This window comes from Coccinella septempunctata, chromosome 5 (genome assembly GCF_907165205.1).
Source record: "Coccinella septempunctata chromosome 5, icCocSept1.1, whole genome shotgun sequence".
NCBI classification, from domain to species: domain Eukaryota; kingdom Metazoa; phylum Arthropoda; class Insecta; order Coleoptera; family Coccinellidae; genus Coccinella; species Coccinella septempunctata.
Genome location: NC_058193.1, coordinates 33,137,199 through 33,160,466, shown reverse-complemented (window position 1 = coordinate 33,160,466; position 23,268 = coordinate 33,137,199). Strand labels below are relative to the sequence as shown.

At 36.3% G+C, this 23,268-nt stretch overlaps 1 protein-coding gene across 3 annotated transcripts; it reads right to left on the bottom strand.

Annotated features, from left to right (window-relative positions):
- Positions 1-6: 6 nt before the first annotated feature.
- Positions 7-16,451, bottom strand: LOC123314525 (uncharacterized protein DDB_G0284459-like). 3 transcript variants are annotated; one of them, XM_044899859.1, is made up of 9 exons: positions 13,383-16,451; positions 9,426-9,527; positions 4,147-4,370; positions 3,659-3,832; positions 3,448-3,602; positions 1,584-1,722; positions 1,344-1,532; positions 1,144-1,284; positions 7-888 (listed from the first exon to the last, which is right to left on the bottom strand). In XM_044899859.1, the coding sequence occupies exons 1-9, from the start codon at positions 16,153-16,155 to the stop codon at positions 739-741; spliced, it is 4,047 nt and encodes a 1,348-aa protein (XP_044755794.1). In that variant the 5' UTR covers positions 16,156-16,451; the 3' UTR covers positions 7-738. The 3 variants fall into 3 exon arrangements, with proteins under 3 accessions (XP_044755794.1, XP_044755795.1, XP_044755796.1); XM_044899860.1 differs by lacking the exon at positions 9,426-9,527; XM_044899861.1 differs by lacking the exon at positions 9,426-9,527 and having other exon boundaries at positions 13,440-16,451.
- Positions 16,452-23,268: the final 6,817 nt, after the last annotated feature.

The following is a 23,268-nucleotide window of genomic DNA, read 5'->3' as shown; positions in this document are numbered from 1 at the left end:
CTCAAATTTATTAATATAAACTTTATTGATCTCATTTGTACAAATACCTAACATATTTACATTGATTAAAATATGCAATCGATAAATTAAGTAAATGACCACAAAAATTCGAAGATCAAAAATAGTTCCCTACGAAAATATCTAATATTGATACAAGAAAAGACTTAATAAATTCTATTAGTATATACCACCCCATTTGAGTGGTGAATTGTAGCAAAATTTTCGTACCTGTTAATCACATCGAATTAGTCAGCATTTGTGCGCTACTGATTACCTGAAATTGAGCTCTAAATCGGATGAAATATTCAAAATTTTGAAGATTTGGTAAGATCGACTGGGCTTGGTACTTACAGCACACCGTCTTAGTAACTAAGTAAATACTCGATCACTGTAAATGTAACATCACAATTGTAAGCAACTTAATACTAATATTTGTACATAAAAGGCATGATGCTCCAAAAATTAAGTAACGTATGCATCACTAAAGTCGTTGGAATTGCAACGTATAAATGTTAAACTCAGCTGTGACATTCCAATCTTATCCAAAGTCACAAAAACAAGACATCCTCTAAAAAAATAAAGCTCCTTTAAGTACAACCCAAATATGTTGAACATCATGGAAAATTTATCCGATTTTTTGATTTCTAAGGGTAAAAATCGGAGTATACCACTAATTGAGCTTTTCTTCCAACACCAAAGTATTTCGTTGGATGCCATCCAGCATCCAGAACAACATTTTCACTTGTCGGTGGCATTAGGATTTGTATAGCTGAATCCTTGGAACTGTGTCTGATCCATGGAGTCCAATATGTGATGCTCTATAGGTGTGAGCTTGGCTAGCTCTGTTGTGAAATGTTTGTCGAAGTATTTCGTATCCAAGGGATGTGACTGAAAATTCACGGTATAGAATCAGTTAGAAGGAATACCACAGGTTCAATATTGATTCAGAATAAAGTAAGCTGTGTACTTGGGAGAAGAAGTTTTCATTATTAATTGAGATCTAGATACTTACATGCTGTATAAAAGTGTAGAGGGTTCTGATCATTTGAATTTAAAGGGTTGAAATTATCGATATTTTAAGCTCTTATAAAAAATACTTGAGAACTTGCATTCAAAGGCGACTTTTTGTCAAAGAAAACTCACCAATTTAGGTTTGAAGGGTGGTTCCAACATCCTCTCTTCTAGTAGATCCCAGTCTATGCTCTTGAAGAAAGGTTGATCCTTGATATCACCACAAGGGGAGAATCTAGTCCCCAAACGTTTGGAAGCATCCTTTTCCAAGAGCTTCAGATGTTTTGATAAATGTTAAAGCTATTCAAATAAACGAAATGATCAGAACTTACCATGGACAATATTCTCGAGGCTTCTTGAGATAGAAACCTGGGCAATACAGGTTTTTCGTTGCATATCGACCAAAACAGCTCATCTTCATCGCAACCGCTGAAAGGAGACTGAGCTAAGAGCATTTCGTACAGCAACACTCCAAAGGACCACCAGTCGACGCTTTGGTTGTAGTGCTGGCCCTTTATGATCTGAAAAAATTTTAATGAAGCAACCAAAAAAAAATTTTTGCATGGTCTTACTTCTGGGGCCATATAGTCAGGTGTACCGCAGAAAGTGTCAGCCATTCTGTCAAGGAAAACCTGGAGTTTGCACATTCCGAAATCAGCTATTCTGACGTGTCCATCGAAGTCCAATAAGATATTATCCAGTTTTAAGTCTCTGAAACAGTTGTGAAATTTGGAATTGATTTTTCATTCTCAATGTGTATATTCAGTGTGAAGTTTGAGGTCAAAAAAGTAAATCAGAGTTACGCAATAAATCAAAAGAAATTGTGAAAATCGATAAATTGGAGTATCGAGCCATCATCAAGTACCTCTATTTAAAAGGGTTAAGAGGTAAGCAGATTTACGAAGATAAGCTTAATACCCTTGGTATTGTCCTTCGTATGCGACCGTGAAAAATTGGACTGCAAGCTTCAAAAGAGGTAAATTTTCCATTGAAGATGATGACCGATCGGGAAGGCCAGTTTCTGTGTCAGTCCCCGAAAATATCGATGCAGTTCATGACATGATTTTATCAGACCGTCGAATTGGGCTAAAATGGATATCTGAAACACTGAATATTTCATACGAACGAGTTAATCGTATAGTCCACGTCAATTTGGACCTGAGAAAAATTGCTGCAAAATGGATACCCAAAGGTTTGAATATTAACAAAAAGCGTGCAAGGGTAGAAGCATCGCCTTCGATCTGTGCTCGATTTGAAAACGATGTAGACTTCTTAAACCGAATTGTTACTATGGATGAGACTTGGGTACATTTCTACGATCCAGAAACAAAGCAACAATCGATGGAATGGCGACACTCTGGATCTCCAAGACCTAAGAAGTTTCGTGCGCAAAAATCTGCTGGAAAAGTTCATGCTTCAGTTTTTTGGGATTGCCATGGAGTAATCATGATTGATTTTTTGGATAAGGGTAGAACAATAACCGGAGATTACTATTCGACATTACTGACCACTCTACAAGAAAAAATTGAAGAGAAAAGACGCGGAAAGCTATCCAAAGGTGTTTTGTTTTTGCAGGACAACGCCCCAGCACACAAATCTCATGTTGCCATGCAAAAACTTCGTGATTGAGGGTTTGAATTACTAGGAAACCTCACTTATTCGCCAGATTTGGCTCCGTGCGTCTATCACCTCTTTCCTCAACTGACAGAAAGTTTAAAAGGTCGTAAATTTTCTTCCAACGAGGAGGTAATAAAAGCTGTGGTGGTCTGGTTTGCAGAGCAAGAAGAATCATTTTTTTTTGAAAGGTCTAGGGACCTTGCAGGTTCGCTGTAATGAATGTATCCAATTAAGAGAAGAATATGTTGAGTAATATACTATTTTGACATTGAAATTTTGTTTGGTTCTATAGTAGGCTCAGAATTTTCCGATATATCCTCATAAGTGAAAACTTAAACTGCATAAGTACTATAAATTTCTCAAATTGAAATGAAAACGAATTTTCCATTCGCATCCACGTATTTCTCCATCACCATATGAAATACCTATCATAATGTGTCGCATTCTCATTTCGACCAACATCTGGGAAAGGTTACGATAACTTCCCCACTACGTGTTTTCCCAATGTTTCAAAGAAATCCATTCAGACCCGATTTCAGGTCCACGAACTCAGGAAAAAGTATTTTCGTCTTTCCCGAACGATTTTCGAGATCAACGAACACGGAAAATTATAAATCACGTCATTAATCGGTGAAAACCGTGCGTCGGAATGTTTTTCATTGGAAAAGTTACCCAACTTTTATATTTTCAGATCCACGTCCCAGTTTCACAACTACTAACATCTGTCGCCTAGACCCAACACTCCCAACAGATAAGCTTTCTCTTACCCAATTCAATTTGCGAAATGTCGCATTCTTCACAGAGCTTGTAATGCCTCACCTGTAAACAATCCCTTTGTTATGGAGGAATTTCAAGCCAGAAACAATCTCAGCTGCGTAAAACCTCGCCCTGTCCTCTGAGAACCGTCCAGATTGTTGAATGTGAAACATCAAGTCACCGCCATTTAGATATTCCATCACGAAAAATAAGTGAGACTGAAAAAAAAAGATTATCAGAGAACGTTTTTTTTTTGCAAGCTTCCAGGACTCACATCTGTTTGGAAAGTACAGAGAAGATGGCAAAGGTAAGGATGTTTGGTACCTAATGCCAAAACTTTTCTTTCGATTAGTGTGCACTCCACATCGTCATCCTCTAAAACCACGTCTTTCTTCAGACACTTGATGGCATAATAGTATTCCGTCTCTTTGAGTTCAGCCAATAAAACCTGGAAAATTCAAGAGAATATGAGTGACTTGGTGACATGAGAATTGCAATATGCACGGCCCTCCCAAATCCCAGATCTTGCCTCCACCGTACAGATGATAAGAACACTTAGAATACCAAATGGAAGGCAATTCTTGATTGATATGAAATATGTTCAAAGCTTGTTTTTACAATAGGAACGTTTCTGAATAATTTGGTCTGGAAATTCGTAACCAACAGGCTTCTTTCATTTCGTTTCTGAGAAAATGATACCTTCACCTCACTCGATATTTATTTGATCTACCAAGAAAAAACTGAGAATGTCTGCAAGCTCACCTTTCCAAAACTACCCTTTCCCAGGACCTTTAAGAAGTGAAAATCTTCCACGCAGTACTTCCTAAATCTGGGAATTGTTGTCGCTGGAGGCGTTATCCTCCCACTCTTCTGGAATCCTTGAAACGTGCTGGATTTACAGCATTCCTCTTCGTTTGGATCTATAGCAAAGGCTGGGTTCGTCGCTGGGCTGAATGAAGGGGTCTCTCTCACCTCACTCGTAGATCCTTTGGAAAGATTGCTTGTTGAAATATTTTCTTAGATTGGGGATGAATTGATTGGGTTAGTCGTGAGATGATTATTGTTCAAGGAAATAAATGAATAAGTCTAAAACTTTGGTCAGCATCTACTCATCTTCGATGAAAATGGCTTTTTCGTTGATTTCAATAGGTTCAAGACAACTATTTTGGGCATTCATTGTGAATCGAATTATTGTAAACTTGTTTGAACTATAAGTATTCTTATTCTTATGATAGATACATGAAATATTTTATAAAGAATCTCCTAGTCGAGACTGATGCATATCATTTATTGCTCTATTTATGCATTGCGTTATGTTCCTGGAAGTTGAAGATCCAAAAACCTCAATTTTCCAACGATGCACTAGAAACTTTTTACAGAATTCATGCCAAATAATTGGGAGCAACTCAAAGTGATATGATTGATGATTCCATTAACCAACTTGTCTATGAGAAGGTCAAGATCTCACCTCTCTAGTGTTGATTTGAATGCGTATTATTAGATTTTAGGAGCCGCTGAAAATATCCTGAAATTAATCAAGCTTTTACTATTTTTCTGTTGAAAACGCAAGGTTTTTCTTGATGAATCCAAACCTTGACCATTGCATAATGTGGGAAATGAACTACAAGTGGAAAAATTATGAATGTTATGTTCGTGAATGTCTTGCAAGAGTAATATCATACCAGGTGTGGAAAATAAAACAGTCCACGTGTTATAATGATGCAACCTAAATATGCTAAAGGCAGTTAGGTGTCGATCTGTCAGAAGGAACTTAAAATTCGTTCATGAACGTTCTAGGATTTTTTTCTTTTTAGTTACTTCGAAAGCAAAAGCTTGTGCTAAATCGAAAAACGAGTTTCCTAACAAATTTTAATCAATAAGATGATTAAATTGAACTTTTCTTAGACGATTATCATTCAAATGAGTTTTTATGAACCAAAATACAATCCAATAGGGTTAGATCTGGAGATCTTGAAGGGTATGATTGTTTCAGAATATAGCAATTCATAAAGTCTGCGATTTTACGCATAAAACTAAAAGTACAACAAATAATTTTCATCATTTTCACGACAAAAACGATTCTCATCAGTGTTTCATGTGCAAATGGATTTATCAGTGAACGAATGGTTCTCTAAAATGCTGTGTGATTCCAAAATTAGAGCAGGAATGTTCTCTCATCATCTGTCATTCTTTTACAGTGCTGAATATGGCCTACAAATAATTTTCTAAGGAGCTTCAAATTGATCTGGAAAAAGATTTAGTGGTTTAGTTAGCTCAATTAGTACTCTCATGGAAAAAGGAGCCATGCTGTTGGATTCAATAGCCCTTTTACTATGTTCCTATTCCAAAGCCTTCGGGAATATTTTGTTTCCAACTCCCCTTTAATTACAGAAACTGAATTTTTCCTAAAGATGCCAATAGTGTGCATGAATTTTCTGGAATTACAATCTGAGACCAACTTTAGAAGGAGAGTGTGTTATCTTGTTGCCAATAATTTCACTGTGCCTCGGCATCTACAGAAGTATGACATTGATGGAGCTTGCCAGGGCAGAGATAATTTGGCATTCCAAAATTGGTAGGATCGGCATCCAAGGTGTAAAATTTCTTTGAGGAATGTCTGACTGTCAGAGCTTATAAGGATTTTTTGTTCTCATGTTTTCCCCAACATAGACATCTACTCCAGGGATATCTGTTAGGGATTTTGTTGTGTTGCATCCCAATGTTGTACTTTCAGCCTTGAAACAGATACAGCTGACTCTTTTGGACCTATCATTATAACAGACAATTGCACGAGGTTGTGCACTCCATTCTAGCCAGATTTTTGACATCATGTAGCGTAACGTAAAGACTCTGGTTTGTCTTTGGCTGCTTAATGAAAGAGATAGGATCAGATCGGATTGGAAAACCCAAAATCCTATTTCCACGGTGTGAAATAGGAGAAATGTGAAATTTTCCCGGTGTTTCAGGCTCCAATAAAAACAGCATCTCATCCAGAACTTTCCCGATACCCAAACAAAAATGTTATTGTAAGCCGGTCGAAAAAGCTTTGGGTGTCTATGTGATACGACGATAAAAATAATGCGACGCCTCTGCATTCGTATAGGCCAATTTTAGCGACCACGCCAATTTGGCACTAAACCATATATTTTATTTTCGAAACCGGTGTCTACGTTTTGACCCGATGACGTAGTTTCGAGATTGATCTTCGTTTGGGATTCTCGCATTTCAGTTCCTGAATTGCGTTAGTCCGCGTTTTTGAGAGTTGAGGATTTCGTAAACGACACGTGACAGCTGAGGTGGCTTACCGAAACTTAACATATATCCACTGGACAACCTGATGACAATTTTGAAAATGCCTTTAAGTAAATGAGCCATCATTATCGATCACTCGAAACAAACAAAAAACAAATACCTATAAAGAACTCCATTCACTTTTATTTTAGCACTCGGTTGGCCATGGAAATTTGACACATTTCACTCTGTATAGTAGGAAAATGTGGGGTTATGACGCTTGTCAAAACATTTTTGGGTTTCAAATCAACGCTATGTTGGCCGTTCTACGTAAAAGTTTCTGTTATTACGTATTTTATCACAATGTCGAATCTCTTCGGAAAATATGTGACGAACATAATTGAAGTTTATACAAACTGATTGAAGGCATACCAAATCAAGTTATTCGCATGGAAAATACAAGAGATCAGTATATCATAATATGCACTAAATGAGGAGAGTTAATGTTCGTTATCTTCTTCAGCTAAAGTTTGAATACGTTACATCAGTTGTAGATTTCAAAAATATTAACCCGAAGATGAAATGCATATGATGCAGTGGTTGGGAATGGGTATCTCCCAAAGGATTTAACAGATAATTACAAGAATGTTAAATTCTTCAACAAAAATCATCTTGCATCAATATAAGTAAAAAAACTTAAAGGAAGTTTCAAGTCAAGATGAACTTCACCTTTGAACAAAAATTTCACATGCATAAACCTTTAACGGGACAACTGGAGCGTATTTGTGGCTGTTCATCTGGATACATTAAAATAATAATAATAATTAGGTATTTATTGGTACCTTGAGACATTTACAATGTATAGGACAAGTCAAATGAAAAATAGAAAAATCAATTTTCGGGAACTTATTCTACGATGACATTCATCAAAAATCCTGTAGTAAACTTTCCGCATTAATTCACTCAAACATAAAATTCTCAAATGCCACCACTTTTTTGGGTCTTCCAATAGAAGGAAATTCTTTGTCATCCTCTTCATTCACAATCTTTCTGATTGTGGAAATATTCAGCTGAACTATAAGTCATTTAGATTCAGATGAAACATTATATAAATTCTCTTACATTGAATATGTTCGCTACCGTCTGACGTATTGTGGATTTTAGAATATCAGGGTATAACTATTTGAATGAGCGGACCTGAATTCTAAATAGCACTTCCTGAAACCCTGTCTCTTTTTTCAATCGCTTTCGGCATTTTCGTAATAAAAATTGATATTAGTTTTGGCAACGGCGTTATGTCATTAACGAAATTTTTTGAGTACCAACCTTTCTCCTTTCTAGTTACAAAAACATGGGAAAATTATTTCATGGCCAACCGACTGCTAAAATAAATGTGAATGGAGTATACGTAGAGGAATCTGAGAACTTTGTTGAGCAAAATCAGCAGCCACACAAGTGGTTGGCATATGGACTATGTTATCATTTAGGTAATGGCTGGAAAACCCAGATTATTCTAACTTTCCCAGAACACAACATCCTTTAGTTGTTCCCAAAAATTCCCAAATTTCCCGATATTATCTGTTTGTTCAGTGAATGTTTTTCCCAAAAACGATTTTCCTGGTCATTTTCACTAAAACCCGAAATTTAATGAAGCTGCCGATTGATGTACGCGTCCTCTTTCATGGTGTCTATTGAAGTTTGACGCTGAGGTAAAATCAAGATTAACATGACACTTTATTGGAAGATTTCCAAGTTATGAATCATATTATTTTGGGTGGAAGTGTGAAAAACGAATTTATATGTTGTGGACTTTTTCGATAGACGGTATTTGATTTAGAGGACTTTGGCCTAGGTTTTGTTGATGGCATCGGAAATAAGATGCATCTATATGAATTCTCCATTCCTTCTAAATATTTTATGGATAGATTCAAATTCGAACTCATATGCAGGGTGAGTCTTTGACTCGTACAAATATTTTAACAGTAGATTCTTGAGGTCAAGAGAAACTGTTTTTTTCCCTATCATTTTTTCCGAATCGGCTCGGTTAAAAATATACAGGCTGTTGAAAATCATAAAAAAATATATTTTTATTTCTATCTCACAAACGGTTTTATCGAATGAAATGAATTTCGGAATACAATTTTTCATTTGTTTGATGAATCTTTTTCGAACACAAGATATCACCCACGTCTTCCAGTTTTCTCATTATGACCAATACGTACCATAAAAATACCAAAAATTCAAAGAATCCAACTCTTGAAACTAAGTTGGACGCTATCTTATGAATCTTTGAACGTTTTGTACAATAACAGCATTCCTCATATTTTCTCGTATAAAGAGTCGTTTTCGAGTAATTTGATGTTATAAAATTGAACATTAACTGTGAATTTTGGAAAATTGAGTACTTTGGCTGAATACAACTCTGTTTGAAAGATCCACAGATGCATAGTGTCACAGATTTAGCTAGTTATTCTGAAGGTAATTTTGTTTTTTCAGGGGTGGCATAGCTCATTATGAAAATTAAAAATGGCTATATCTTTTTATCAGGGCCGAATCGGAAAAAATGTTATAGGAAAAAAGTGTTAAAATATGTCTACGAGCCAAATACTCACCCTATATGCAAGGAATTCACAAAGTTGTAGATGTTGCAATTGCAAACCTCGAAAATCTAAACCATGAACATTAACTTCGCATATAACTCGTTGTATTTCGAGTATTATTTTTCGTTTACATATTATATGTATATTTCAAGCAGGCAAAATGAAGATAAATGGCATTTTCAAACAAGAATTGTTCTGAATGTTACCTACCTCTCTTGACAGACTCGATAGCTTCAGCTATGAGTTTCTGGTTGACACCGCACAAGTTCGCAGTCAGTTTTTCACATTTCTTGTGACAATTTACGTCGCAATCTGTTGACAAATAGTATATGCATAGTGTACGGAAGGTAAATGAATATTGGATTGCGGAAATGTTTCACCCTGTACTGTAATCGTGAACTTGAATGCATGAAAATCTAGACTCTCTAGTCTAGTCTAGAAGTTTTCACTTCACTTACTGAACTTTCAACTTCTTCGCATATAATGGCAGTTTACATTTGAGAAGTACTCTTTCAGATTTTCATCGAAATAAAACAATTGACAATAATTCCTTCAAATAAACATTTTTATGCAACATCATCTGCAGAACCAAAATCGATGATGTTCCGTTGAAAGATTTGAATTTTAAACAGGTACATTATGCAGATCAGAATTTCCGCAATTCATTCGACGAAATACATAAAATCTCATTCAAGTAGGTTTATGGATTTTCTGTTTATTTTTAGAATCATTTCGAGTTCGTTTCAATTGAATGGGCCATATGCTAAAAACGGTTCAGTTTCGAGAAAATAATACTTTCTGTTTCATTATCCAAGAAATTAATGTAAACCTCCGATCAGGTCTTTCCTGAAACATCAAACACAAAAAAGTACCAGGTTTTGTTTTACCCACACAAGTAACAGGATAACTATCCTTTCTTATCTGAAATGAAATGGTATCTTATGAACCAACTAAATACTCAAAATTTATATCCATGTCAACATTCGTTGACATAAAACGATGGTGATCTTGGAGAAGTAGCTGATTATAAAATGTCTTTCAAATTTTTAGACAATATGAAGAAAACAATTCCAAGAAACCATTCCTATTTTTCCACGAATCTGAATATACTTTCTCTCCTTTCCCTTCATATTGATTAGGTAGATGGTAACTTATGTGTTTGAAGAACGAGATAAAGAAAAAAGGAGTGAAAGAGACTCAACATTTTTACATGCAGTAACGTTACAAATTCAATGTACCTCGACTCTTTTTGACGTTTGCACAGTGACCGACAGAAAGCTGTGTGCGAAAGCCAAACATCAGCATAATTACCAAAGTTCATTAATACCGACTTTAATTTATTGAAAAATTGTTTGTTGGTATAACGGCGGATTTAATTTCGACATGATGTTACCTGGCACCGCTCGAAAAGTCACTAAAAATAACTTCGCTTTCTGGCAATATTTTGTATGAACCATTGTCTCAGAGTTGACTGAGTTTGGCATCGTGATTGTTTTGGGTTATTCACGAAAAAAACCTATCGATACCATCATGTCTCAAATCAATTCAGAATCCAGAAATTTGAACAATTTGGATACTCTTTTCAGCTTATCATTATTTCCAGAGTGGTAATTTTTGGTTGAATTTGGTAACTCACTTAGTATATGATTTTTCGATGAAAATTTTGAATATTTCCCTACGTACAAAAGAAGTTCCTTTATAGTAAAGTTTTAGAGCCACTTTCAATGCAAAACTATGGAAAATAATAAATCCAACAATCAGACCCTGAAAGAAATCTTGATCATTCGAAAAACAGTTGTTGGTCTATTGCCAATGTTTCCTTCTTTAAATCATAGTATTCGAGGAATTTCGAAAATTTTTCACAAAAACAGACGAAAATATCAGAAACCTACAATCAAGATAATTTATCCGCAGTAAAAAATTATTACAGCGGAATGAAAAGTTGGAAAGAAAGTATCAACCTATTTTAAGAACACATTAATGGCGCAAGTTATACCTTGACATTTCGATAATGTTTTGAAATGATTAAGTGCTACTATTTCAATCTCTTGGAGTGGATGAACGTGTAAATCTAACATTAATAGCTGGAGAGTCCCAACACTCTCCACAAATAATTTGGGATCATTAAAATATTCGACGATGTCCAGAAACGCTTTCGATAAGCTGCAGAATCCTCTTCAAAGATTTTTGACCCCAACATGGCATCACCTCTATTGTCTACGCACTTTAATAATTAAGATTTTCTTGATATACCCTTCTTAACTTTCGTTCTAACAGTTATGTTGAATTTCAATATCTTTTTGGAGATTGTCCCAGAATATCTGTGATAGTCTTCTTCTAATTCTAAGCCTAGGCAACGCTGATTATATAACTGGAAATCCCAATTGGATCAGACGAATATAACAGGAGATATGGCAGATTGAAAATTACAATTTTTGAAAAATGCCATTTCCAAGATGAAAATCTAAACGAAGGGAGACAGGCTTTCGAAATTGCTCGCAATAGATTCAGCGTGTTCGAAAACCTATATTTTCATTCTAAAATTTCAAATATCTGGCCCTGTTTAGGAGAAAATAATTTTTTTTGTTTTTCCACTTTTCATTTTCGAGTTGACTTCGAAGAGCTCTCTGGAATGCAATTCGCTATTGAATCATCAACTGTTTGGTTTTCTTTAATCTTCGGAACAAATTCTATGCACTCCATATCCTGGGATAGTAATAAAAAATCGTGGTTTTCAGACAAAGTAGAAAATAGGTCATTTTAGGGGGGTCTAACCCCTTGCTCATTTTTGACCCAAAAAATCGATATTTTCGAAATCGGGTTTTTGTGCTAGGGTGGAAGCCTAGGCAACGCTGATTATATAACTGGAAATCCCAATTGGATCAGACGAATATAACAGGAGATATCGCAGATTGAAAATTGCAAATTTTGAAAAATGCCATTTCGAAGATGAAAATCTAAACGAAGGGAGACAGGCTTTCGAAATTGCTCGCAATAGATTCAGCGTGTTCGAAAACCTTTATTTTCATACTAAAATTTCAAATATCTGGCCCTGTTTAGTAGAAAATAATTTTTTTTGTTTTTCCACTTTTCATTTTCGAGTTGACTTCGAAGAGCTCTTTGGAGTGCAATTCTCTATTGAAGCATCAACTGTTTGGTTTTCTGGAATCTTCGGAACAAATTCTATGCACTCCATATCCTAGGATAGTAACAAAAAATCGTGGTTTTCAGACAGAGTAGCAAATAGGTCATTTTAGGGGGGTCTAACCCCTTGCTCATTTTTGACCCAAAAAATCGATATTTTCGAAATCGAGTTTTTGTGCTAGGGTGGAAGCCTAGGCAACGCTTATTATATAACTGGAAATCCCAATTGGATCAGACGAATATAACAGGAGATATCGCAGATTGAAAATTGCAAATTTTGAAAAATGCCATTTCGAAGATGAAAATCTAAACGAAGGGAAACAGGCTTTCGAAATTGCTCGCAATAGTTTCAGCGTGTTCGAAAACCTATATTTTCATATTAAAATTTCAAATATCTTCTTCAATAATTCCAGTCAGCAATCAAATAATTGAAAAATTGGGAATTTTTATGAAAAAGAAATTATTTCCTCAAACAATCAAGTTATGAGATGAAACATGCATTCTGCTAGTTATTTAGATGCAAGTATGTATCTCCGAATGTACCTTCCTGAAAGAGTTTTAATGAACCAGTCAAGTATTTATCTCTAGTCATACAGCTGACCATGTCCCCAACATGGAAACATTCAGAATGGCAGAAGATTATTGAAGAAAAGTAAGTTTATATGATGGCTAAAATGAGAGAGGAACCATCGTGAGAAGAATCAGTTTTAAGTATTGATTTATAATTTGACAGCAGTTATTCTTCTTCAGATCTTTCATGGCAGAGAACACCCATAAAATAATTCATGAAGAAGAACCGATCTTCGAAAGCTATAAGAATTCAGATTAATTCATATTTTTCCTAATCAAAAGGCCTTTGAATTTGGTCGAAGGGTTCTCCATGGGCAAATGTGACTAGTTAAAAATACTGGTGGACCATGAATATAAAACAGGTGCACTTTCACCAAAAGGTACATTCGAGATGAACTGACAGCAGAGACAAAACCGGATCAAAACATCCAAGAAGCAAAACCAAAATCTAACCCTTGTCCTTGTTTTTGGCTGCCCCAGAATCGAACCCTGAATCATTGGAAGACGTACTTGCACCGTAGTTCACATTCCTGCTGTTGTTGTTCTCGTCTCCGGCATCCTCCTGTGAACTGTCCTCCTCACTTTCACTAGAGTCATCACTATCTTCGTCACTGCTGCTAGTACGCGGTTGGTAGCGTTCCCATTGACCGAACCTACCCTTGGGAAAGTGTCTTTTACGGATCGTTTTCGGTCTTGCGAAGATCTCGACGGGGCACTCGTCATATTGTTCGGGCTTTTTGAACGGATGCATCCATTTGGATAGCCTGTTCGACTGAAGCGGAACGAACACGTCTTTTTTCTCTTCTTCTTTTGGTGGTTCCACCTTGGGTTCAGGCTCTGGAGGGGGTTCGAACACCACTAGATCTGGGTCTTCTTTCTTCGCCTTTTGTATCAGGGATCTCTTCGATATCATCTTCTTAATCTCGGCCTCTGAGAGTTTAGCATCTTTGGGATCTTCATCTTTTGTTACAGTCGTTTCTGCAGTGGTTTCAATCTGTTCCTTCACCTCGTACTTAATATTTTCAACAGTTTTCAATGTGTGATCGTCTACAACTTCAACTTTCTCTTCAACTTCAACAACCTCTTCGATAATCTCCCCTTTTATTTCCTGTTCTTCCCCTTTCTTATCTTTATTCTCAGTGAGTAAATCCATTTTCAATTCCAGTTTTTTCAAGACTGGTTTCACACTTTCCCTTGCTCCAATAACTTTCCAAAAATCTTCCCCACTCTCTGATCTTTGTATTGTGTTATTATTTATCTCCTTGTGGACACCAACAGAATTCTTCTTCGTTTTGATTATTGCACTTGTTTGTTTCCTTTCTTTATTGGTTTGCTGTTGTGTAACATCATCTTTTTTCAAAATTTCTGAAGGTTTTTGCTTTTCCTCCTTTGCAATATCAACATTTAATAGTTTATTTTTAGCTTTCTTCTCTTGACTGCTCGATCTTTCTTCTGATTCTTTTATTTCTTCCAGAATCAGGCCAATTCTCGCAGTGTGCTTTTTCTTGATCACATTGGATACAACAGGTTTTTTGTTGGTAGGGAGTTCAACTTTGTGCGTTTCCTTTTTCTCCTCTTTGAGCTTATTGACATTCTCCACTTTTTTCGTTTGTTTCTCATCCTGTTTTGTTACCACTTTGTTGGAGATCGTCTTCAATAAATCATCAGCATTTTCTTTCTTAACTTCGTTTATCAGGACATTTGGTTCATTCTTGAGAGAATAGATCTTGGCGTCATGGCTCTGAGGTTCTTGGTGATCTTTCTGTTTATCATTCAATTCTTCGGTTTTTTTCTTTCGGTTATCTGATGTGATCTTGAGATCAGAAATGTTTTTCAAGTTGGAATCATCAGTTGCTTGTTTCGCAGCTTTCTTAGGTTGGACCTTCTCTTTGGATAAATCCTTATTCTGCTGCTGGATTTCTTCCACAGTAAAATTGAATTTTAGTTTACCTCCTTTCATTTGCTTTGGTGAAAGGGACTCTTCGATTTTTATATCATCTATAATGGCTTTCAGGACTGATTTTTCTTCCGCACTCATGCAATTTGGCTTATCGTTCACGATATTACCTGTATCATTTTTTATATTTTCTTTAGTTTCTTCCTTATCGTTACATGCATTCACTTCATTTAAATCCAACTGAGCACTCTTTGTCCTATGAAGTTTCCTCACAGTGTTCCTTCTCTGTATAGTTTGTTTTGAGTCATCATCAGATTTGTCCAATATCAACTTGGAAGAATGCGTTTTATTATATTTTTTTCTCTTTTTAACGCTGCCTCTAGAATCGTAGTTTTTATCAGTTTTGTCGTCCATTTTTTGAGCCTCCACGTTCGTCAGTATAGTATCTATAACATTCTTCTGGGAATCAGATAGATCGATTGAAGTTCTTCTGATTTCTTTAAGGATATCTTCAGGTTGAAACTGTCGACTTTGCCTTCTTTGAATTTCAACCGGTTGTCCTGGGTTAAGCTCTTCATCAATAACTTCTGAGGTTATCGCTGTACAGATATCATGAAAACTGGGTGTTTTTGTTACAGATGGTTTATGTTTGATTGACTTTCTTCTTTCTGGCTTTTTATCGGGTGTTATCGGTCGATCTTCGGAGGGTATCAGAAATTTTTCTTTCAGTAACTCACCAGGGGTTTTCTTCAGTAGTTTGGGGGAAGAATCCACTTCCTCTGGATATAACTCTTCAGGGTCGAAGTTTTCCCTCCATTTCCTGTAGGTGTTGGAGTTGATGACTCTGTCCTTATGGATGGTTTTCAAACGAACTGTAGCTCGGTCTCTTCTGATGTTAACAGTTGGTTTTGCGTCTTTCAATTCTGTTGAAGATCTTGGACTATCTGCAGTTCTGGATGGACTGGGCGATTTGGAATCTACTTTTGACTCTACCACATCTTTATTTCTTTGCCTGTCGTATTTTCTGTATTTATTGAGGGAGACGTCTATGTCAGCTGTGTTTATCTTGATGGGTCTTGGTATGATCACTGGAGTATAGCTCACTTTTGGGGAGTTTATCCTTCGTAAAGGGGAATTTGTACGTCGTTCAGTGATGGTGGTGAGATGAGGCTTGTAGTGGCGGAAACCTCTAGTGTAAGTCGAAGGAGGTCTCGTGAAATTATTGGCTACTATCGAGGAATGATTAGAATATGGACCTGATAAAAACAAAGGTGTATACGAACTGGTAGAGGGCACCGAATACAATCCAAGTTCCGAGTAGTACGGCATCTTGCTTGATTGCCAAACAGCACGTGATAAATCAATAATATTTGCACTTTGAGTATCTCCCAATTATTTATCACCTGTTGACGGTCCAAACTCACTCCTCCACTCGAACCATGTCGCAAATTCGAATTTATCGGTCGATATCCAACACTTTGAACTGTTATTAATACGGATAGTTGTTCACCTTTCGGAAAAACTGCGAAAACTTCATTTCAACACTCAATTTCCGCTTGCAGGAGAGATGTTTATTTTACCGGGTTGATCTCGCAGACCTCTTGACTTATAAACTTTGAGTGTTACATACGGCGATGTAGGACCTAGAGCCGATGCCAAGCTGGATTATTTTTAAACGGCCAGATCCCGTGACGTTGCTTTCTAGTGGTGCTGAAAGTGGGAACACCTGTAAATGCCTCGATTGTGACGGGACTACGTGGAATCCGGGATAAATGGGAACAATTAGGGAAGGTGGGTGGACGGGGCCATTGTTTGATGGTATTCTTTCGAGGAATTGTCCGTAAATAATTGCAGAGCATCAGTCAGTGGTTAACGACGTGGTGTTGTCTCGAATATACTGACATACGTCGTTTCCAGAGATGTTTTGCCTTGTGAAATTGGAGGTGCCTGCTGTTGCCTCAAGTTTGTCCTTTACTTAAGGGTGTTAAACTCTTTCTCACGAAACGTGAATTCTGCTACTATATCAATTAAAATTTTAGGTCCTGCGAAGGCAATAGCTCTTCTAGTTATAAATCTGGAAATTTTATCGAGCTCGATGCAGCCGTTCGGTCTTGACGATTATTTAATCGTCAAGATTCCATCTTTTTGGAAATGTTTCGATAGTCACCGTTCGAGAAGCTTTTCTCTCAGTAAACATAACCGTAGATGGAAATGTGATACATATTCTGAAAGAGCAACTCTTCTAGTGAAAAATCTGAAAACTTTATCGATCTCGATGGAGCCGTTCGGTCTTGACGATTATTTAAGTAAAATTTGCAATTTTTGAAAAATGCCATTTTCAAGATGAAAATCTAAACGGAGGGAGATAGGCTCTCAAAAATGCTTGCAATAGATTGAGCGTATTCGGAAACCTATATTTTCAAACCAGACTTTCAGATATCTGACACTGTTTGAAAAAAATTCGATTTTTTTGTTATTCCATTTTTCATTTTCCAGTTCACTTTGAAGTGCTCTCTGGAGTGCAATTCTCTATAGAATCATCAACTGGTTGGTTTGGTGGAATCAACAAAGTGAGTATCATACACTCCATATCCTAAGACAGTAGTAGGACACCCAGATTTTCAGGCAGAGGAGCGAATAGGTCATTTTAGGGGGGTCTAACCCCTTGCTCATTTTTGACCCAAAAAATCGAGATTTTCGAAATTGAGTTTTCATGCTAGGATGAAAGCCTCATCAACGCTGATGACGAAACCGAAAATCCCAATTGAATCAGACGAATATAACAGGAGATATCGCAGATTAAAATTTGCAATTTTTGAAAAATGCCATTTTCAAGATGAAAATCTAAACGAAGGAAGATAGGCTTTCAAAAATGCTTGCAATAGATTGAGCGTATTCGAAAACCTATATTTTCATATCAAACTTTCAGATATCAGACACTCTTTAGAAAAAATTCGAATTTTTTGTTTTTCCATTTTTCATTTTCCAGTTCACTTTGAAGTGCTCTCTGGAGTGCAATTCTCTGAAGAATCATCAACTGTTTGGTTTGGTGGAATCAACAAAGTGAGTATCATACACTCCATATCCTAAGACAGTAGTAGGACACCCAGATTTTCAGGCAGAGGAGCGAATAGGTCATTTTAGGGGGGTCTAACCCCTTGCTCATTTTTGACCCAAAAAATCGAAATTTTCGAAATTGAGTTTTTATGCTAGGATGAAAGCCTCATCAACGCTGATTACGAAACCGAAAATACCAATTGGATCAGACGAATATAACAGGAGATATCGCAGATTGAAATTTGCAATTTTTGAAAAATGCCATTTTCAAGATGAAAATCTAAACGAAGGGAGATAGGCTTTCAAAAATACTTGCAATAGATTGAGCGTATTTGAAAACCTATATTTTCATATCAAACTTTCGGATATCTGACACTGTTCAGAAAAAATTCGAATTTTTTGTTTTTCCATTTTTCATTTTCCAGTTCACTTTGAAGTGCTCTCTGGAGTGCAATTCTCTATGGAATCATCAACTGTTTGGTTTGGTGGAATCAACAAAGTGAGTTTTATACACTCCATATCCTAAGACAGTAGTAGGACACCCAGATTTTCAGGCAGAGGAGCGAATAGGTCATTTTAGGGGGGTCTAACCCCTTGCTCATTTTTGACCCAAAAAATCGAGATTTTCGAAATTGAGTTTTTATGCTAGGATGAAAGCCTCATCAACGCTGATTACGAAACCGAAAATCCCAATTGGATCAGACGAATATAACAGGAGATATCGCAGATTAAAATTTGCAATTTTTGAAAAATGCCATTTTCAAGATGAAAATCTAAACGAAGGGAGATATACTTTCAAAAATGCTTGCAATAGATTGAGCGTATTCGAAAACCTATATTTTCATACCAGACTTTCAGATATCTGACACTGTTTGAAAAAAATTCGAATTTTTTGTTTTTCCATTTTTCATTTTCCAGTTCACTTTGAAGTGCTCTCTGGAGTGCAATTCTCTAAAGGATCATACACTGTTTGGTTTGGTGGAATCAACAAAGTGAGTATTATACACTCCATATCCCAAGACAGTAGTAGGACACCCAGATTTTCAGGCAGAGGAGCGAATAGGTCATTTTAGGGGGGTCTAACCCCTTGCTCATTTTTGACCCAAAAAATCGAGATTTTCGAAATTGAGTTTGTATGCTAGGATGAAAGCCTCATCAACGCTGATTACGAAACCGAAAATCCCAATTGGATCAGACGAATATAACAGGAGATATCGCAGATTGAAATTTGCAATTTTTGAAAAATGCCATTTTCAAGATGAAAATCTAAACGGAGGGAGATAGGTTCTTAAAAATGCTTGCAATAGATTGAGCGTATTCGAAAACCTATATTTTCATATCAAACTTTCGGATATAAGACACTGTTTAGAAAAAATTCGAATTTTTTGTTTTTCCATTTTTCATTTTACAGTTCACTTTGAAGTGCTCTCTGGAGTGAAATTCTCTAAAGAATCATCAACTGTTTGGTTTGGTGGAATCAACAAAGTGAGTATTATACACTCCATATCCTAAGACAGTAGTAGGACACCCAGATTTTCAGGCAGAGGAGCGAATAGGTCATTTTAGGGGGGTCTAACCCCTTGCTCATTTTTGACCCAAAAAATCGAGATTTTCGAAATTGAGTTTTTATGCTAGGATGAAAGCCTCATCAACGCTGATTACGAAACCGAAAATCCCAATTGGATCAGACGAATATAACAGGAGATATCGCAGATTAAAATTTGCAATTTTTGAAAAATGCCATTTTCAAGATGAAAATCTAAACGAAGGGAGATATACTTTCAAAAATGCTTGCAATAGATTGAGCGTATTCGAAAACCTATATTTTCATACCAGACTTTCAGATATCTGACACTGTTTGAAAAAAATTCGAATTTTTTGTTTTTCCATTTTTCATTTTCCAGTTCACTTTGAAGTGCTCTCTGGAGTGCAATTCTCTAAAGGATCATACACTGTTTGGTTTGGTGGAATCAACAAAGTGAGTATTATACACTCCATATCCCAAGACAGTAGTAGGACACCCAGATTTTCAGGCAGAGGAGCGAATAGGTCATTTTAGGGGGGTCTAACCCCTTGCTCATTTTTTACCCAAAAAATCGAGATTTTCGAAATTGAGTTTTCATGCTAGGATGAAAGCCTCATCAACGCTGATGACGAAACCGAAAATCCCAATTGAATCAGACGAATATAACAGGAGATATCGCAGATTAAAATTTGCAATTTTTGAAAAATGCCATTTTCAAGATGAAAATCTAAACGAAGGAAGATAGGCTTTCAAAAATGCTTGCAATAGATTGAGCGTATTCGAAAACCTATATTTTCATATCAAACTTTCAGATATCAGACACTCTTTAGAAAAAATTCGAATTTTTTGTTTTTCCATTTTTCATTTTCCAGTTCACTTTGAAGTGCTCTCTGGAGTGCAATTCTCTGAAGAATCATCAACTGTTTGGTTTGGTGGAATCAACAAAGTGAGTATCATACACTCCATATCCTAAGACAGTAGTAGGACACCCAGATTTTCAGGCAGAGGAGCGAATAGGTCATTTTAGGGGGGTCTAACCCCTTGCTCATTTTTGACCCAAAAAATCGAGATTTTCGAAATTGAGTTTTTATGCTAGGATGAAAGCCTCATCAACGCTGATTACGAAACCGAAAATCCCAATTGGATCAGACGAATATAACAGGAGATATCGCAGATTGAAATTTGCAATTTTTGAAAAATGCCATTTTCAAGATGAAAATCTAAACGAAGGGAGTTAGGCTTTCAAAAATGTTTGCAATAGATTCAGCGTGTTCGAAAACATAAATTTTTATACTAAAATCTCAAATATTTGGCCCTGTTTAGGAGAAAATAATTTTTTTTCTTTTTCCACTTTTCATTTTCGAGTTGACTTCGAAGAGCTCTCTGGAGTGCAATTCTCTATTGAAGCATCAACTGTTTGGTTTTCTAGAATCTTCAGCGTATTCGAAAACCTATATTTCCATACCAAAATTCCGAATATCTGGCACCGTTTATAAGTGATTCCATCTTTTTGGAAATTTTTCGATAGTCACCGTTCGAGTAGTTTTTCTCTCAATGAAAGTAACCGTAGATTTTGGACGATATGATATTTTTATTCACTCTTGTTGTCAGAATACTCCAAAATGAGATCCGCTAAGAACAACTTCACAATTAAAAAAAAAACTCATTCAATTAAATTTCTAATTGTCATCATCTATTACCTACCTATCGAAAACCGAAACAAACGAATCCATCGAGACAAACCTGTCATCATTAACCTTCAAACAATCTCATCTGTTCACCATCTCAACTTTCTCAACCCCTTGCCAAGCGGTATGTTCAACATTTCGTAAAACGACAGCCTGGCTCGTTGACGGCAGCGATTTTTTTTCGAAAGATTGCCAGTAGATCGATCTCGGCTGATATCCCATACGTCTAGATTAGCGGAGTTTCAACGTAAATAAAACGCATTTGTAATGGTTGTAGTCGATTACCAACAACGTGTGTTAGTTTAGGCGTACGAAATGTAAAAGCAGTTGGTCTTTTTTGATCCCAAATTTGAGGATTTGTGAGAGAAGAAACGAACAATTTAAGTTTGTTGGGATATTGACTTTTTTTGAATCGAATTACGAAAGAACGCTATCTTGTTGAAGTGGAAGTTGTATTAGCGCATTCGCCAATTTGTAAAACTGAATTATCTTCTTGTACTTTTCAGTAGAATTGTAGATATATCGGACGGTGATGAGTGATGGTATTCCATCAATGCTTTTTAAGTCAGTGTAACACAGACATAGCCTTGAGATAAAGTAGCAGAATAATCAATTATTTGCTACACTACTCTCTGCAGTCTAGAGACTGGAATAATTCTTGCAAATAACGAGTTAAGTCTATGTAACACTGTTAATGCGAAGAAACAGGTCCATCATTTATTCCACATTCCAACCAAAATTGAAGTTCTACTTCTGGATAATCCAGTGAGATTGAAAGAGTTTAGGTGAGGTTTATCTGTGCAAACTTGGGCAGAAATGCCTCTTCTTGACGCAAGCAATTTTTTAACGACGAATCGACCGAACTTGTTCTCATTAAGAAGACGTATATCTACCTCAGTTCTCGACGGTTTGAGTGAGTGTTACAACAGGTGGTGACACGGCGTTTTTGGGCTATATTTTAACCGCCCACGCGGTCGCATGAATTATTGGGAAGGTCTGGCCTTGTCTGTCGGATTTCGATTTTCTTACAGTCGATATTTCATCACAGGCTGCCAAATTCTGAAACTGACTCGAGAGTACTTACCCCGTGAAAATCTAGCTTTGCCAATGAAGCGTGTTGAAATGGATAGGTGTTGGTCACCTTGTACTTGAATATAAATGGCCGAAGATTGTTACATTTCAAGGATCGATGTGCATTTCACTCGGAGTATTACGTGATAAATTCAGTTTGATGAAAATAGAGCGTCAACGTAAAACTAAACTTGATAAAAACAGGGTGAAACTTTTACTCGAATAAATATTTCAACAGTAAATTCTTGAAGTCAAAACAAACAATTTTTTCCTATACCATCTTTGCCGATTCCACCCTGATAAAAAGAAATAGCCCCTTAAGTTTTCATAATGAGCTGTGCCACCCCTGGAAAAACAAAATTACCGCCAGAATACCTAACTAAATCTGTGACACTAAACATCTGTTGATCTACAGAGTTGTATTCAGCCGAAGTACTCAATTTTCCGAATTTTACAGATACCCACTCTTTAATTTTTCCCAAATGGATCGGATGAATATAACAGGAGATATCGCAGATTGAAAATTGCAATTTTTTGAAAAATGCCATTTCCAAGATGAAAATCTAAACGAAGGGAGATAGGCATCCGAAATTGCTCGCAATAGATTCAGCGTGTTCGAAAACCTATATTTTCGTGCCAAACTTTCGAATATCTGACACTGTTTAGGAGAAAATACATTTTTTTATTTTTCCACTTTTCATTTTTGAGTTGACTTCGAAGAGCTCTCTGGACTACAATTCTCTATTAAATAATCAACTGTTTGGTTTTTTATTAGCTTCAAAACATATTCTATGCACTCCATATCCTAAGAAGGTAATAGAACATCCAGATTTTCAGACAGAGTAGCAAATAGGTCATTTTAGGGGGGTCTAACCCCTTGCTCATTTTTGACCCAAAAAATCGAGATTTTCGAAATCGAGTTTTTGGGCTAGGGTGGAAGCCTAGGCAACGCTGATTATATAACTGGAAATCCCAATTGGATCGGACGAATATAACAGGAGATATCGCAGATTGAAAATTGCAATTTTTGAAAAATGCCATTTCCAAGATGAAAATCTAAACGAAGGGAGATAGGCTTCCGAAATTGCTCGCAATAGATTC

Coding starts and splice junctions, on each gene's coding strand:
- LOC123314525 (XM_044899859.1), bottom strand. CDS start 16,155: ATGCCGTACTACTCGGAACTTGGATTGTATTCGGTGCCCTCTACCAGT. Junction 9,528..13,382: donor AGCCAAAAACAAGGACAAGG/GTTAGATTTTGG, acceptor ATTTGTCAACAG/ATTGCGACGTAAATTGTCAC. Junction 3,603..3,658: donor TCTGTACTTTCCAAACAGAT/GTGAGTCCTGGA, acceptor TTTTTTTTTCAG/TCTCACTTATTTTTCGTGAT.